Raw genomic sequence first — 17,398 nt, forward strand, 5'->3', positions numbered from 1 at the left:
TACCTTGGCCTAAAAACTATAAATTGATATTTTATAAATATTCTTATTTTGTGGATTATGATATTGTAATTTCTTCTTTTTCTTTTACTAAAGACTATAAATTGATATTTTATAAATTTCTTATTTTATGAATTTTATAATATTATTATTTGATTATTTTACTCTGAAATCATTTCACTTCGAAACACATGCTTATTTAGGAAAGTAAACATTTATAGTGTTAAAAGATATGTATCTATATAATGATTTTATTAAAATAGTATATTCGGTACAAGCAATTTCACTGATTAATAAAGTTTATCATTTAGACAATAAAAATAATAAAATAAATTTATCTATGCAACACAATAATATTATCAAAAAAGTATTATATTGGAACACCTTCAATAGATAATAGATGACAAGTCTTTTTTAACCGTTCAGCACGTCGAAGATAAGGAAATTATAAGAAAAATTAAAATTAACATGAGACAGAGATTATTCGAGATTGAATATAGTGATTTGAAAAAAATAAAATTAAAATTTCTGCACGGAATAATTTCACCTTATTGGTGTTTATATTGCACTGTTATATATATGTGTAAGTATCAAATTAGTTTAAACCTCTCTCAATGATCTTCTCACTCAAGATATATATGTTTCAAACTCAAAACATTTATTTCGAACATTTTATCCTTTTCTTCGAATTTTAGTCGTGCAAATGTAAAAAACAAAGTAGCAGTATTGTAGTACTGCAATAGTACAGCTTAACAAAATGACAACATTTATGGAGCTAAAAACTTAAAAATCAATTACCGTCTAGGCGGGATGTTGATCGCCTAGAAACGACTTTGACCAAATTATATATTAAAAAAAACTAAGTTACCATCCAGGGTCAAATCGGGGCGTTTCAGTGTCATTGAGCACCCAGGTCCGCCTCGACGACCGTCTAAACCGACTTTTAGAACGCCGACGATAACTAGCAGAAGAAATATAAAGTATGATGATACTAAATACGAAAAGATATTAACAATAATAATTTTTTTAATAAAATTGATAATAATAATAATTTTTTATTTGTAGTATATATAGTAACTGATCTTAATTTACAATGTAAAATTACTAAACATTAGTTGAAAAGCTTGAACTCATATATAGATTACATAATTATAAATAATATAGTGTGAAAAGTATATATATTTGTAAATATAAGCGGTATATTTTTATATATTAGAGATAGCGATGCGGTTTGAACTGCTCTAATATTGTGTTAAATTATAACTCTGAATCACACAGTTTGTTAAATTTTCTAACTTGCAACGGCACCACGAGAATTAAAAATCACATATTGCGATGTGATGTGAAGCGATGCATGTGGTTTATGTGTGATGATACTCATATTTTAAACTACTATAATTTTAGGCACAAAAAGTGTTCTGGTTACTTCCTCATAAGTTTGGATATTTCTTTCACAAATTTGGATATTGTTTTCCTTTCTCTTTTACAACATATATGTGTCTTAGTGAGGTTCTTTAAAGAAATAATAAACAATTTAAGTTCTAATACATGAAACATTATATTACATGACAACTCCAACAATTAGCACTATATGTTTTCGTTATTATTAATATTATTTTTGTGAATTATTAGCGAAAAAGTCTAGAAAAAGTGAGATAAAGGTGCAAAATGAGGAACTCTTTATTTGAGGTCTTGTTGGACATCCCTCTTCTCAACTACTTTCTACTAATGTCAAATTCTCATTTATTTATTTTTTTAACACAAATATTTTGGAACCTAGATTTCTGTTCTCAGTCCTACTCCATTAACTAACTTGTCAATATGAATTCAGCAACGTTTATCAATCCCCAAGAAAAAGTTTTTCTCCACACTCAAATCTCAATACTTTCTTTTTAACTGGTCTCAAATCTCTTTTTTTTTTCAAAAAAATGATGTTGGAATTGGTAATTATAATTATAAACGAGAGAGCGAAAAAAATAATTAAAAAATATAAAACCGGGTTCGGAGAAGAGATGTAGAATTTGAAACAACCTAGGTCAAATCCCGAAAATCGGGTCAAGTCCTCAATTTCGAATCTGAAAATAATCCTAAATACACTAAACCAAATGCAACAACTTGACTAATTGTGAAATCCACCATAAACCCCCAAAAAATCATTATTTGTTCGTATGATTAGTAATAGTATTTATTTTTATAAATTGAACTAAAATCTTCACACTACTCGATGTGAGATTGGGGTGTTACAATTTTTTTAGAAGATAAATAATATTTGAGGATGATTTTGAAATATAACCGATATTAATAATACAGAAAAAAAAAACAAGGACGTGAATTGACTTAAAATATTGGGAAATCTACAAAACTACCTACCTTTTCTTTTATTGTTTTCAAAAATACTACCTTCCAGAATTATTTTTAAAAATACCTTTTCATAATTTTTTTTTCTTCAAAAATACTGTTTGCAACTTTTGCAACCTCATTTGCAACTACAGGCGGCGCCAGCCGTGTTGCAACCTGATTTCAAGTTCCAGTTTTCAAATGTCATTTTCGACCTCATTTTCGGAATCGATATATGTATATATATATATATATATATATACATATATCGATTCCGAAAATGAGGTCGAAAATGACATTTGAAAACTGGAACTTGATTTGTAATTGCATATATGGTTGCATATGGTTGTATTCAGTTGCATATGGTTGCATTCAGTTGATTCTATTGTAATCTAATGGCCCCGCCAGGGGCACACCATATATCTGTTGTTACTTACAGTTTTCAGTTGCATTTAGTTGCAACTGAGGTTGCAAAAGTTGCAACTGCAGTTGCAACCTCATTTGCAACTTTTGCAACCTCATTTACAACTATATATAGTTTTCAGTTGCATTTAGTTGCAACTGCAGTTGCAAAAGTTGCAACTGCAGTTGCAACTTCATTTGCAACCTCATTTGCAACTTTTGCAACCTCATTTGCAACTTACAGTTTTCAGTTGAACTAGTTGCAATTGCAGTTGCAACAGTTGCAACTTTCTATTTTTATTTGCAACTTTTGCAACCTCATTTGCAACTTTTGCAACCTCATTTGCAACTTTTACGGCTGCGCCGCCCAAGGTTGCAAAAGTTGCAAATCGTATTTTTGAAAAAAAAAATTTATGAAAAGGTATTTTTAAAAACAATGAAAAAGATGGTAGTATTTTTAAAAAACTAATTTTACAGATGGGTATTTTTAAAAAGATCCCTAAAATATTTATATATCATAAACTATTTTTCGAGTTCTTTGTATGATCATTTTCTTGATCATCTCAAATAAATGTTTTAAAATATAATCAAAATTCTCCTACAGTCCTATTCAATTTTAATTATTTCAGTTTTGATATCACAGTATATTTTCTTTCCTCTGTAATAGTCACGAACTAGTGAAAAAAACGCGCTCCGCGCGAGTCAGAAAGAATAAAGAATAAAATATTTTAGAAGAACTTTATGATCTATAATTTTTGAATACATTTATTTATATTTATTATTGAAATATAAAAAAATATAACTTTTTACAAAACTATAACATTCAGCTCTTACTAAAGCAAACACAATTAAACTTTTTATCCACTGCAATAAAAATATTCTCATTGTAGTTGACCCTCTATCCAACTACATCTAAACGGTTTCTTCACTCTATTTATCGCATATCATATTTTTTTGCCTCAAATCTCTTTGAAAAAGTTCAAAATATTTTTCCTCTTATAGTAAAAAGTGGAAAATACTTAATGTACACAAAATGCCTTAAAGTACAAACTATTTAATATAGAAATATTATGAATAAAAAAAAGTACACTTTAGCTATATGTTAGCTGATTTCAAAAATGAGTTTTCGTCGCTACTCATGAAATATCAGAAATATGATTAGATAAAAGATATAAAAAGACCAAATTTATTTTGAATAACTATTTAAATTTTTGTTGACCATGCCAATTTTTTGTGAGATGTTTGAAAATATTTTTTGAAATAAATTATAACCCTTTTTAAGTTGATGGAGATATTTAAGACATTTGAAATCAATAACCAGATTAAAAATATTTAAGATTAAATTAGAATGTTTTGAAATTATGTTTAAATATAAGAAAAGGAGAATCTAACATGCATCTTAATAAAATAAGGAAAACAAAAATGAATTCACTTGTTTTTCAACAATTATAATTTATATCCATATGATAAAAATAAGCAAATCCATAGTTTAGGTCGTATCATGTTATTCTAATACGTGTTCATATATTTATTAATTGAATTAGTTCGATTAATTTAAGAGTGCAAAATTTACTCACAATTATTGTAATGCTCGGCGGTATATTTATTTAAAATAATGTTATCCATTCCTAAATTATGAGATCCCATTAAAATAGTAGACAATCCTAAATTATGAGATCCCATTAAAATAGTAGACAACTAAACATATGTTTCCAACGGATTCACCATTTGCTTGGCGGACCAGGAGCTAAAAGCAATAATCAGCAATGATCAGTAATCAAATTAATGCAGATCTTTCCTTCTTTCCACAAATTTGCACTGTTTTTATCCCTGCTCTGAGGAATTTCAGCAATCTTTTTGGATTCTTCACCGCCCAACTCCCAGTCAAAAATCTGTAGACACTGCTTTAGTCTCTGTTTGCTGAGTATGGATTATTGTGAATCCATAGTGACTATTATACCTATGTTAAGTGTTTATGAGTAGCGAAATTCTAACTCCAAAATGGATCCCATTGATCCCAACACAATTCGAGAAGCCATTCATAATCTCCTAATATTTAAAATTAAACTAACATAAGAACGTTGAATCCGTGTTTCTCCGAAGCATTGTAAGCATCTGAAATCAGAACAAAAACGAAAACAAAAACTATAGTATCTGATATCACTGGTAAATCCATGCCGCTCCGAAGCAGTATAAACATTCGAAAAAATTACTCGAGAGTGAGATATTAATCGGCCGGAAAACCTTTGGATGGACGGAGGCGGGTGAGCGACAGAGCCAGTTCGACTGGAGCACGGCATTGTTTTGCCTTTATAAATACCCAACTAAATAAACTCTTAATTTATGGCTGAAGCTCTTCGTACAAAGACATAGCGTTTCAACTACCCTCGAACTCTTGAGTTTCCACAGCACTGTTATTTTCAAACAAACAAACGAAAGAAGCCTAGAAAAGAATGAAGAGATGGAGAATAAGAGATCGAGAAGGCTGCCACGTCAGCCTGCCTAGACCCTCCTTTATATATATATAAAGATTAAACTAACATAAGAACGTTGATAGAAGATGAAAGAACAAATTGACTACCTACATAAATATAGATGAAAACACTAACAATTGATTGGGAAAAAAATAGAGCCGGAGAAATGAATTTTACCGTAAAATCTTAACAGTGATACTTGCCCTATGCCCATCAGATTCAGCACAAAAACTATAGTATCTGATTTCACTGGTGAATCCGTGTTTCTCCGAAGCATTGTAAGCATCTGAAATCAGAACAAAAACGAAAACAAAAACTATAGTATCTGATATCACTGGTAAATCCATGCCGCTCTGAAGCAGTATAAACATTCGAAAAAATTACTCGAGAGTGAGATATTAATCGGCCGGAAAACCTTTGGATGGACGGAGGCGGGTGAGCGACAGAGCCAGTTCGACTGGAGCACGGCATTGTTTTGCCTTTATAAATACCCAACTAAATAAACTCTTAATTTATGGCTGAAGCTCTTCGTACAAAGACATAGCGTTTCAACTACCCTCGAACTCTTGAGTTTCCACAGCACTGTTATTTTCAAACAAACAAACGAAAGAAGCCTAGAAAAGAATGAAGAGATGGAGAATAAGAGATCGAGAAGGCTGCCACGTCAGCCTGCCTAGACCCTCCTTTATATATATATAAAGATTCGTACAAAGACATAGCGTTTCAACTACCCTCGAACTCTTGAGTTTCCACAGCACTGTTATTTTCAAACAAACAAACGAAAGAAGCCTAGAAAAGAATGAAGAGATGGAGAATAAGAGATCGAGAAGGCTGCCACGTCAGCCTGCCTAGACCCTCCTTTATATATATATAAAGATTAAACTAACATAAGAACGTTGATAGAAGATGAAAGAACAAATTGACTACCTACATAAATATAGATGAAAACACTAACAATTGATTGGGAAAAAAATAGAGCCGGAGAAATGAATTTTACCGTAAAATCTTAACAGTGATACTTGCCCTATGCCCATCAGATTCAGCACAAAAACTATAGTATCTGATTTCACTGGTGAATCCGTGTTTCTCCGAAGCATTGTAAGCATCTGAAATCAGAACAAAAACGAAAACAAAAACTATAGTATCTGATATCACTGGTAAATCCATGCCGCTCCGAAGCAGTATAAACATTCGAAAAAATTACTCGAGAGTGAGATATTAATCGGCCGGAAAACCTTTGGATGGACGGAGGCGGGTGAGCGACAGAGCCAGTTCGACTGGAGCACGGCATTGTTTTGCCTTTATAAATACCCAACTAAATAAACTCTTAATTTATGGCTGAAGCTCTTCGTACAAAGACATAGCGTTTCAACTACCCTCGAACTCTTGAGTTTCCACAGCACTGTTATTTTCAAACAAACAAACGAAAGAAGCCTAGAAAAGAATGAAGAGATGGAGAATAAGAGATCGAGAAGGCTGCCACGTCAGCCTGCCTAGACCCTCCTTTATATATATATAAAGATTCGTACAAAGACATAGCGTTTCAACTACCCTCGAACTCTTGAGTTTCCACAGCACTGTTATTTTCAAACAAACAAACGAAAGAAGCCTAGAAAAGAATGAAGAGATGGAGAATAAGAGATCGAGAAGGCTGCCACGTCAGCCTGCCTAGACCCTCCTTTATATATATATAAAGATTAAACTAACATAAGAACGTTGATAGAAGATGAAAGAACAAATTGACTACCTACATAAATATAGATGAAAACACTAACAATTGATTGGGAAAAAAATAGAGCCGGAGAAATGAATTTTACCGTAAAATCTTAACAGTGATACTTGCCCTATGCCCATCAGATTCAGCACAAAAACTATAGTATCTGATTTCACTGGTGAATCCGTGTTTCTCCGAAGCATTGTAAGCATCTGAAATCAGAACAAAAACGAAAACAAAAACTATAGTATCTGATATCACTGGTAAATCCATGCCGCTCTGAAGCAGTATAAACATTCGAAAAAATTACTCGAGAGTGAGATATTAATCGGCCGGAAAACCTTTGGATGGACGGAGGCGGGTGAGCGACAGAGCCAGTTCGACTGGAGCACGGCATTGTTTTGCCTTTATAAATACCCAACTAAATAAACTCTTAATTTATGGCTGAAGCTCTTCGTACAAAGACATAGCGTTTCAACTACCCTCGAACTCTTGAGTTTCCACAGCACTGTTATTTTCAAACAAACAAACGAAAGAAGCCTAGAAAAGAATGAAGAGATGGAGAATAAGAGATCGAGAAGGCTGCCACGTCAGCCTGCCTAGACCCTCCTTTATATATATATAAAGATTTGTTAATATTCGTACATTTTCAAAAAGTATACTGTAGCAAATGTTTATTTACAAAAGTTTGCATCCAAACAGAGCTTTAAATCTCACAACCTGATATCTCCCCCAAACTGTGCAATTAACAATCTCTGCCTCACTACCGTTATTCATCTACATATATACATACATCTCACAAACTGTATGTTTTGAAGATCGAGCTTTAAAGCAACAATGGCGCTGAATCTCCGTCAGAAACACACCGGTAATCTCTATTTCCTAATTGAAATTGAAATTCACATTCATCTACTTATTGATTTTTTTGATCTATTTAGAGTTTGATTATTGTTATTATTTTGTGAACAGAATGCATAATTCGAATGCTGAATCTAAATCAACCGTTAAATACAACCAACACTAATGAAGAAGTGTATAAGATCCTGATTTACGATAAGTTTTGCCAAGACATTTTATCGCCTCTAATTCACGTTAAGGATCTCCGTAAACATGGCGTTACTCTTTACTTTCTAATTGATAAGGATCGGCAGCCAATTCACGATGACGTGCCAGCTGTGTATTTTGTGAAGCCTACTGAACAAAATGTGAAGCGCATCGTTTTAGATGTGTCTAGGTCGATTTATAATTCGTTTCAGCTGAATTTCTCGTCTTCGATCCCGAGGAGTTTGTTAGAGGAGCTAGCGGTAGGTACTTTGAGTTCAGAGTCGATTCATAGGGTTGGGAAGGTGTATGATCAGTATATGGAGTTTGTTACGTTGGATGATAATTTGTTTTCGTTAGGGGATAAGAGTTGTTATGTAAAGTTGAATGATCCGTCGGCAGGGGATAAGGAGATTGAGGAGATTGTTGAGAGGATTGTTAGTGGATTGTTTTGTGTGTTGGTTACGCTTGGTGTTGTTCCAGTTATTAGGTGTCCGAGAGGCGGACCGGCTGAGATGGTGGCGTCATTGTTGGATCAGAGATTACGTGATCATCTGTTGGCTAAGAATAATTTGTTTAGTGAGGGTGGGAGTTTTGGGGGGTCGTTTCAGAGGCCGATTTTGTGTTTGTTTGATAGAAACTTTGAGTTGTCGGTTGCTATTCAGCATGATTTTAGGTATAAACCTCTTGTTCATGATGTACTTGGATTGAGGTTGAATAGGTTGAATGTGCAAGGGGAGAAGGGGGGGACGAAGTCTTTTGAGTTGGATAGGTTTGATCCGTTTTGGGTGGCGAATGGGTCTTTGGAGTTTCCTGAAGTTGCTGTGGAAATTGAGACTCAATTGAACAAGTATAAAAAAGATGTGGATGACGTGAATAGGCGAACAGGTGGAAGTGGAGGAGCTGAATTTGATGGCACGGATTTGATTGGAAACACGAAGCATTTGATGAGTGCGGTTAATTCATTACCCGAGTTGGCTGAGCGGAAGAAAGTGATTGACAAGCACACGAATATTGCCACCGTTCTGTTAGGTGAGATCAAAGAGAGGTCTTTGGATTCTTATGCTAAGAAAGAGAGTGAAATGATGGTCAGAGGTGGCATTGATAGGAGTGAACTTAGTGCCGTACTCAAAGGGAAGGGGACTAAGATGGATAAGCTGAGATTTGCCATAATGTATCTTATTTCAACTGAAAGCCTCCCTCCAGCAGAAGTAGAGATGGTTGAAGCAGCACTTAGGGAGTCTGAGGTTGATACTAGTGCCTTTCAGTATGTTAAAAAGATCAAATCATTGAATATTTCATTGGCATCTGCGAATTCTGCTAACAGAAGTAATATAGTAGATTGGGCTGAGAAATTATATGGGCAGTCTATTAGTGCTGTAACTGCTGGAGTCAAGAATCTGTTGTCTAGTGATCATCAACTGGCTTTGACAAGGACGGTGGATGCCTTGATGGATGGGAAACCAAATCCTGAAATTGAATCTTACCTTGTCTTTGATGCTCGTGCTCCGAAGTCAAATTCAGGTAGCAGCCATCTGAAAGGACCATTCAAAGAAGCTATTGTTTTTATGATTGGTGGGGGTAATTATGTGGAGTATGGAAGCTTGCAAGAACTTGCGCAAAGTCAACAGCCCGTCAAGCATGTTATATATGGAACCACAGAAATTTTAACAGGAGGGGAGTTTGTGGAACAGCTTGCAGTTCTTGGGCAGAAAATGGGACTAGGTAAAAGCAGTGGTGGTGCTGGTGGTCCAGCTATATAGAAGCAGAAAACTTTGTTTGTTCTATGAAGACCATGGGTTGCGTTGCGTGTGTACCAAAAGGATATGTATGCTCTATAGAATCCTACTAATATACGACCGTATACTTTATGCTTATCATCACTTGAGTACTAGATCCACTCCCTTCCCCTCCCCCCAAAGGGCAGGCCTCAAGTGCCTGCAGATGTATCCGTAATTCTAATTTTAATCTGCCTTCTGCTTTGTGCATTTTCTTTGTATGTTCTTGCTTCAGTTTGATGCCAGATTTATATATTTTCCTAATTTAATTATATTCTATGAACTTTTTGACATGCAAATTATTCATCTCTTGTAGTCAATATGATCTTGTTATTAGTCAGATCTAGTTGTAAACTTGTAATCAACTACTGTAAGCTTATTTTCTGCTTGAGTTCTGGATGTTAAAATACTCAAACCATAGTTTTTTTCTATTGCTATGTGGCAACCAGGCTTTTTAGCTGGATTCCATCTCTTGAATCCTGGAAGGTCTCTAATTTGAATCTGTTCTGCAGTTAACTATATAATTATGTGATTTGTTGCAGTTTGAACTCTGATGTTGAATCTATCTGAAACATGACTAACATTGTGTTCTTTCGTGCATCCCTCTCCACTTACCCTATGGTTGTTTTTGAGATTATTCATCTCTAGTTCTATTCATCAGCTTATATTATACTCAGATACTAGTTGCCCCTGTTAAAGCTGTGTGCTTGTCGCCACACAGAGTATATTGTTTCAGCAAGTTAGTCATGGAATAACATGGTGCTCTTAGGCTTGAGAATTTAAGGACACCAAAATACAGGTCGTCGTGCTAAGCTATTCAAACTTTATGAGCTTAGAAATTCCTGCAGGGTTTGTAGTTTGTAGTAGAATAAGACTTATATATTGTTCGAGTACAGGTTCTTTTCTCTTAAAGTACCTTCAGATTTCTGCAATTCTATGTTTGATCTAGTTCATCCATTTGTTCGAATCATCACGCAACACTCTTATATAAACGCCAATTTTAATTAATATATTCTCATACTATGAATTATATTAAGCACGTATCTCCCAGATGAAGCCCACTGTTCCTAAACAATCCACCTGATTACTAATTAGCAGTAGTTAATGGAGGGCAAGATAGTCACTGATCCATGCCATCAAGTATTTGGTAAAAGTTTTAATCAAAATCTTCTAATCAGAAATTGTGAGTGTAAGCTGCTTGAATATGTATATATACAACTGATGTTTGTGTTCTGGATATCATTTGATTTATTCTTCCCTATCTTAAACGACATGATATTTTAGAAGAATTCGACTTCCAGCAATTTAATATGCGAAAAGGATTGGTTTCTTCTTTCAATGGACGCTCAGATACACAACACGGGTTCTTCTGTCAATGGTACGCTCAAATATTTGCACGATTCTGATTTACTATTTTTGTTAGTGTAGGATACCTTTCATATGACTTTACATTTATAGTGCTACTTGAATTGTTACTCTTGTTCTAAGTTGCTTATCACAGATTGAATGTGAATATACATAGCTTGCCATAGGGCATGCTTATGAAGACGGGGTACCCCTGTAATAACACTAGCGTTCACTTGGATAGAACGGGATGAGGTGAGAATGGAATGGAACGAGGCAAATGCAAGTATATGCACATGCTACATTACAACTGGCATTATTATTTGAGTCTGGCCGTCAGTAGTGTGGTCTGTCATAAATGCCGGATATACGCATCCACTTTACCTCCACACATCTTATCTCCACACACCTAATCAACTTCTTAAATTGCAAAGTTATACATTAAGATCTTTAAGAGCCCCCCCCCCCCCCCCCCCCCCCCCCCACACACACACAAAAATATAGCAGTCGTCATTGAACATGATTTAAGGAAAAGGATTCTGAAATTGCTAGCTAATTTGAAAAATGGCTAATGCAGCAGGCATTAACATGGTGAGTGTTCTTGAGCACCACCGTGTGTCGCCACCACTTGATCCTTCCGTCACGGTAAAGCTCTTACCCCTCACTTTTTTTGACATGATGTGGCTAACCTTGCCCCCTCTTAGCCGTGTGTATTTCTATGATTTCCCACGTTCTACATCTCAGTTTATTGAAACGGTTGTTCCGCCTCTTAAGAAATCACTTGCCCTGGCTCTTAAATACTATTTTCCTTTGTGTGGTAATCTCATCATTCCCACAAATCTTACCAGTAATACCACCCCTGCAATTCGTTACTCAAATGATGACTCAGTTTCACTAACTATAGCTGAGTTCAGTGGTGCTACTTCCAAAGGATTCGAGCATCTCTCCGGGAATCATCCTCGGGACGTTGATGAGTTGTTTGCACTTGTTCCTCAACTTCCACGAGGTGATACTGAGAATTGGTAGGTGAGGACGGGTTCTGTAAAGCAGTTGAAGAAATAAACAAGGTCCTGGATGAAAAGATTAACAATAATGAGGGAGTTCTGAAAGGTTTAGAGACGTATTTTGATGACATTAAAGCTGCAAAAGGGCCAGCACTCGGGGTTGCTGGATCGCCCAAATTTGACTATTATACTACAGATTTTGGTTGGGGAAAACCCAAAAAGTATGAACATGTTACCGGCATTTGTGTGACCAGAGATTTAAAGGGAGATTTGGGGATCGGAATTTGCTTATCGAAAAATGAGATGGATTTGTTTACTACTTCCTTTATCCAGGGATTAACCAACTAATGCACTGCTGCTTCCTTTTTATTAGCGTTTTATGTATGTAATTAATAAGATCTCAATATTAATTCAATATTACGTGCTTGTTTGTTGTTTATGATTTTGTTGAGTAAATTTCAGGTGTGGCAAACCCACTGTTCACAAACAATCCATCTCATTACTAATTAGCACTATTTAAAGAAAGACAAGATAGTCACTGATCCATGCCATTAAGCATTTAGTAAGAGTTTTAACCAAAATTTGGAATAAGTGAACATCTGTTAACTCCCTGACTATCTTATCTCCACAAACCTAACCACCTTCACAATTTGTTTTCAATTGCAAATTTACACAGTATTCTTTAAGATCTTTAAGCATATAAATATTGCAGTCTTCATTATTGGACACAATTTAAGAAAAAGTATTCTGAAATTGCTAGCTACATTGAAAAATGGCTAATATTGCAGCAGGCATTAACATGGTGACTGTTCTTGAGCACCACCGTGTGTCACCACCACTTGATCCTCGGGATGTTGATGAGCATCTCTCTGAGAAATTGTGAGTGTAAGCCTCTTGAATATGTATATATACAACTGATTTTGTGTTCAGGATATTATTTGATTTATTCTTCTCTATCTTTAAACAGTTAAACGACACGATATTTTAGAAGAATTCGACTGCCAGCAATTTAATATGCAAAAAGGATTGGTTTCTTCTGTCGTACGTTCAGATACACAACACGGGTTCTTCTGTCGATGGTACGCTCAAATATTTGCACAATTCTGATTTACTATTATTTATGACAAACTATTCTGGATTCTGAGATGAGAATGAAATGAAAAATTATGAAGAAGTTTTATGGAGAAAGGAAAATGCATGAGACAATACTGACTAAATATGGACGAGTCTAAATTTTTTTGACGATGATCTAAGGGAAAATGATGAAGAAGTGGAATTAAACATTCATTCCAAAACATGTGGTTTTAGATTTCTAGTTCATATAATTTGGAATGGAATTACTGAAGAAAGAAAAATTATAGACATATTCTCTGTTGATCCTCAAGTGAGAATAAAAGCTTCATTTGATTTTCTCCCATTTCATTCTATCCAAGTGAACGCATTGCAAAAGCGTTAAGCTAATAGCTACTCCTAGGCTCCAGCTCACCTAGCAGATCGCGAAAACATACACATGCTACATTACAACTGGCAATATTATTTGAGTCCAGCAGTTAGTAGTCTGGACCGCAGTCATAAGTGCCAGATACACGCAGCCACTTTACATCTCTTGAATCCTGGAAGGTCTCTAATTTGCATCTGTTCTGCAATCAACTATATAATTATGTATTTTGTTGCAGCTTGAATTCTGATGTTAAATATATCTGAAACATGACTAACATTGTGTCCTTTCATGCATCCCTCTCCACTTACCTTATGGTTGTTTTTGAGATTATTCATCTCTAGTTCTATTCATCAGCTTATATTATACTCAGATTCTAGTTTCCCCTGTTAAAGGTGTGTGCTTGTCGCCTCACAGACAATATTATTTCAGCAAGTTAATCATGGAATAACATGGAATAGCAAGTTAAAGGTGTGTAAATGTATATATTGCCTAAGCAGTGAATGTAAATTGTAAAGAAGAAAAGCAAAATAAGAGGTACTTTGCAACCCTTGGATTGCTGCATATACAACTTTAATTTTACCAGAAAAGCTCCTCCTATACAGTAACAAGCCGTGTATTTATTTGATAACAAAATAAGTGAAATTCTGTTATCTCCCTGGCTACCTTGGGATGGTCATTTCTAGTTGCAGTCTGTCATCTGTGACATGGCAATCATTATTTTTGTGAGAATTTGCATGGCTCAAGCATGCACTGCCATAGTATATAGTATATAATTAGCAAATTTGATGAACTTAAACTGTTAACTAGTTTTCATGTCAATGGCTGAGACGACAGTAACATAGTGACCAGACGAAGCCTCAGACCTTCACAGGGTGAATGCGACATGAAACCACCTATATTTATCACAGTTTCATGGAGAAAGGAGAATGTACGAGACAATAGTAACCAAATATAGGCAAGTCTAAATTTTTTATGATGATGATTTAAGGGAAAATGATGAAGAAGTGGAATTAAACATTCATTCCAAAATATTCGGGTAAGATTTCTAGTTCATATAGTTTGTAATAGAATGATTGAAGAAATAAAATTATACACATATTCTCTGTTCACCCTCAAGTGAGAATGCAAACTTCATTCGATTCTCTCTCGTTTCACTCTATCCAAATGAATGCAGAGATAAAACATTGGCTAAGAGCTACTCCTGGGCTCTAGCTCACTCTAACACATCAAGAAAACGTGCACTGCTACATTAAAATTTGAGTCCGGCAGTTGGTGGTCTGGACCGCAGTCATAAGTGCCGGATATATGCAGCCAATTGCAACACATCTTATTTCCACACACCTAACCAATTTAATGATTATTTTTGTCAATTGCAAATTTATACAGTATTCTGTAAGATCTTTAAGCATATATATATTGCGGTCTTCATTGGACATAATTTAAAAAAAGGATTCTGAAATTGCTAGCTACTTTGAAAATGGCTAATGCCGCAGGCATTAACATGGTGACTGTTCTTGAGCACCACCATGTTTCACCACCACTTGATCCTTCAGTAACCATAAAGCTTTTACCCCTCACTTTTTTTGACATGATGTGGCTAACCTTGCCTCCCCTTAGCCGTGTGTACTTCTATGATTTCCCATGTTCTACGTCTCAGTTTATGGAAACGCTTGTTCTGCCTCTTAAGAAATCGCTTGCCTTGGCTCTTAAATACTATTTCCCTTTGTGTGGCAATCTCATAATTCCCACAAATCATACCAGTAATATCACCCCTGCACTACGTTACTCAAATGATGACTCAGTTTCACTAACTATAACTGAGTTCAGTGGGGATACTTCCCAAGGATATGAGCATCTCTCTGGGAATCATCCTCGGGATGCTGATGAGTTGTTTGCACTTGTTCCTCAACTTCCACGAGGTGACACTGAGACAGTTGAAGATGAGAGCATTCTGGTATCTCCCGTTTTATCTATTCAGGTGACCTTGTTTCCGGACCAGGGATTTAGCATCGGATTTAGAAACTCCCATGTCATTGCTGATGGAAAAACTTTGTCCAATTTTATCAGGACATGGGCTTCTATTAATGCTAAGCAGCTGATTGGTGAATGTAATTATGAAATTTTAGACACTCTCCCATTTTATGAAAGGAATGGTATTCAAGACCCCAGGGGAATAGCTTCAATTTTCTTAAGGGCGAAACATAAGTATTCTGAAGCCATTATTTCTGCAGCACCCAAACAAGACTGGGTTCAAGCCACGTTTGTGATGAATATAGCCCAGATACAGGGACTCAAGAACTTGGTGATGGACAAAATCCCAGATGTATCAACTTTTAAGGTAGCATGTGCCTATGTATGGACTTGCATGGCCAAGACACGGGAAGCTTTAGGGCATGTAACTGAAGTGGAGCAGCATTTGATTTTTGGCATGGACACCAGGGCTCGTTTGGATCCGCCAATACCTGCAAACTATTTTGGGAATGTGGTTGTGGTCTGTTGGAATTCCCTAAAAACCAGTCAATTGGTAGGTGAGGACGGGTTCTGTAATGCAGTTCAAGAAATAATAAAGGTCCTGGATGAAAAGATTAACAATAACGAGGGAGTTCTGAAATGTTTAGAGACATATATTGATGACATTGAAGCTGCAAAAGGGCAGCCAGCACTCGGGATTGGTGGATCACCAAAATTTGACTATTATACTACAGATTTTGGTTGGGGAAAACCCAAAAAGTACGGATTTGTATTCAGGAGTTATGGCTGTGGACTCAGCGAATCCAGGGATTCAAAGGGAGGTCTGGAAATTGGATTATGCTTAACAAGAACGGAGATGAACAGTTTTTCTACCATCTTCGTTCAAGGATTAATCAACTAATCCACAGCTTGTTTATATTTTAGCATTTTATATATGTAATGAATAAGATCTCAATGCCCTACTAATGGGGTATTGCTCGGTACCTCTGATGTTATTTCAATATTTATGTGCTTGTTTGTTGTTTATGATTTTGTTCCCTTTCTATGTTTGTGTCATTGCAGGGTGTTGTAAACAAGCCTGTTGTTAACTCCATATATGCAAGAAGAACATAGTGATCAGCATTATATAACAGTTTTCACAACATATATTGTTCTTAACTAATGAGCATTGAGAAGTTGAAACATTTGTTCAGCTTTGCAATTCCTAAAAGCGATGTGTCACTAGCATAGTATATTATTTGATAAGTAAATGTGAGGAACTTAACAATTCTACTGGTGTCCGTGTCATTGTCTAAGGCTGTTCCATGGCGACGAGACCAACCCTACTGACCATCCGATGGTGGAGGCGACTTAAAACCGGTGCCTGTAGAATCATTGGAATCAATAACAAGAATACAGTGTGTTTAAACATGTTTATGTTATTAAGAAGAAAATAGAAGGTGTATACACTGGCTTGTAAGATTTTAAATCTTTTGTAAAATTTAAATTCTTTAGTTTATCAGAAGTCTAACAAGTAAATGTTATGTATAACGCTAGTTGAAATACTAGTAGGTTTTGTAGGTATAGTTGTGGTAGTTGTTCCAACAGTCGTTTGAAAAACTAATATAGAAGTATAATTGTTGAAAATATAGCATAAGATCCATTTGGAGTCATCCTCTAAAACCTTAGACGGTGTTCACTTGATGGAATGGAACAAGGGGAGAATGAAATTTATGAAGAAAGAAGAAAGTATGAGATAATAATGACTAAATATGAATGAGATTAAATTTTTTGTGATAAAGATTGGAAAAGGAAACATGATTTTCATTCCGGAACATGTGAGTTAGAATTCTAGTTAAAATAGTAATAATGGAATGATCGAAGGAATGAAAATTATAAACATTGTGACCGGACAA

General features: G+C 35.2%; 3 protein-coding genes across 3 annotated transcripts; all 3 read left to right on the forward strand.

Annotated features, from left to right (window-relative positions):
• The first annotated feature begins 7,618 nt into the window (after nt 1-7,618).
• Nucleotides 7,619-10,042, forward strand: LOC108210022 (SEC1 family transport protein SLY1). Its single transcript, XM_017381259.2, has 2 exons — nt 7,619-7,792; nt 7,894-10,042. The coding sequence occupies exons 1-2, from the start codon at nt 7,762-7,764 to the stop codon at nt 9,726-9,728; spliced, it is 1,866 nt and encodes a 621-aa protein (XP_017236748.1). The 5' UTR covers nt 7,619-7,761; the 3' UTR covers nt 9,729-10,042.
• Nucleotides 10,043-11,571: 1,529 nt separating this feature from the next.
• LOC108208245 (malonyl-coenzyme:anthocyanin 5-O-glucoside-6'''-O-malonyltransferase-like) lies at nt 11,572-12,528 on the forward strand. The gene is given in 2 exon segments (XM_017378765.2): nt 11,572-12,106; nt 12,109-12,528. Coding segments are annotated over 2 exon segments (786 nt in total). The 5' UTR covers nt 11,572-11,651; the 3' UTR covers nt 12,440-12,528.
• A 1,745-nt stretch (nt 12,529-14,273) lies between these two features.
• On the forward strand, nt 14,274-16,548 carry LOC108208310 (phenolic glucoside malonyltransferase 1-like). Its single transcript, XM_017378829.2, has one exon. It carries the CDS (start codon nt 15,010-15,012, stop codon nt 16,402-16,404), a length of 1,395 nt encoding a protein of 464 aa, XP_017234318.1. The 5' UTR covers nt 14,274-15,009; the 3' UTR covers nt 16,405-16,548.
• The last annotated feature ends 850 nt before the right edge of the window (nt 16,549-17,398 follow it).

The sequence above is a fragment of the Daucus carota genome, chromosome 2 (genome assembly GCF_001625215.2).
Source record: "Daucus carota subsp. sativus chromosome 2, DH1 v3.0, whole genome shotgun sequence".
In the NCBI taxonomy this organism is placed as follows: Eukaryota; Viridiplantae; Streptophyta; class Magnoliopsida; order Apiales; family Apiaceae; genus Daucus; species Daucus carota.

Excerpts from the sequence above, each read along its gene's own strand:
- LOC108210022 (XM_017381259.2), top strand. The coding sequence starts at position 7,762 with ATGGCGCTGAATCTCCGTCAGAAACACACCG. Across the intron at positions 7,793-7,893 it reads TCTCCGTCAGAAACACACCG|AATGCATAATTCGAATGCTG; the intron begins GTAATCTCTATT and ends TTTTGTGAACAG.
- LOC108208310 (XM_017378829.2), top strand. The coding sequence starts at position 15,010 with ATGGCTAATGCCGCAGGCATTAACATGGTGACTGTTCTTGAGCACCAC.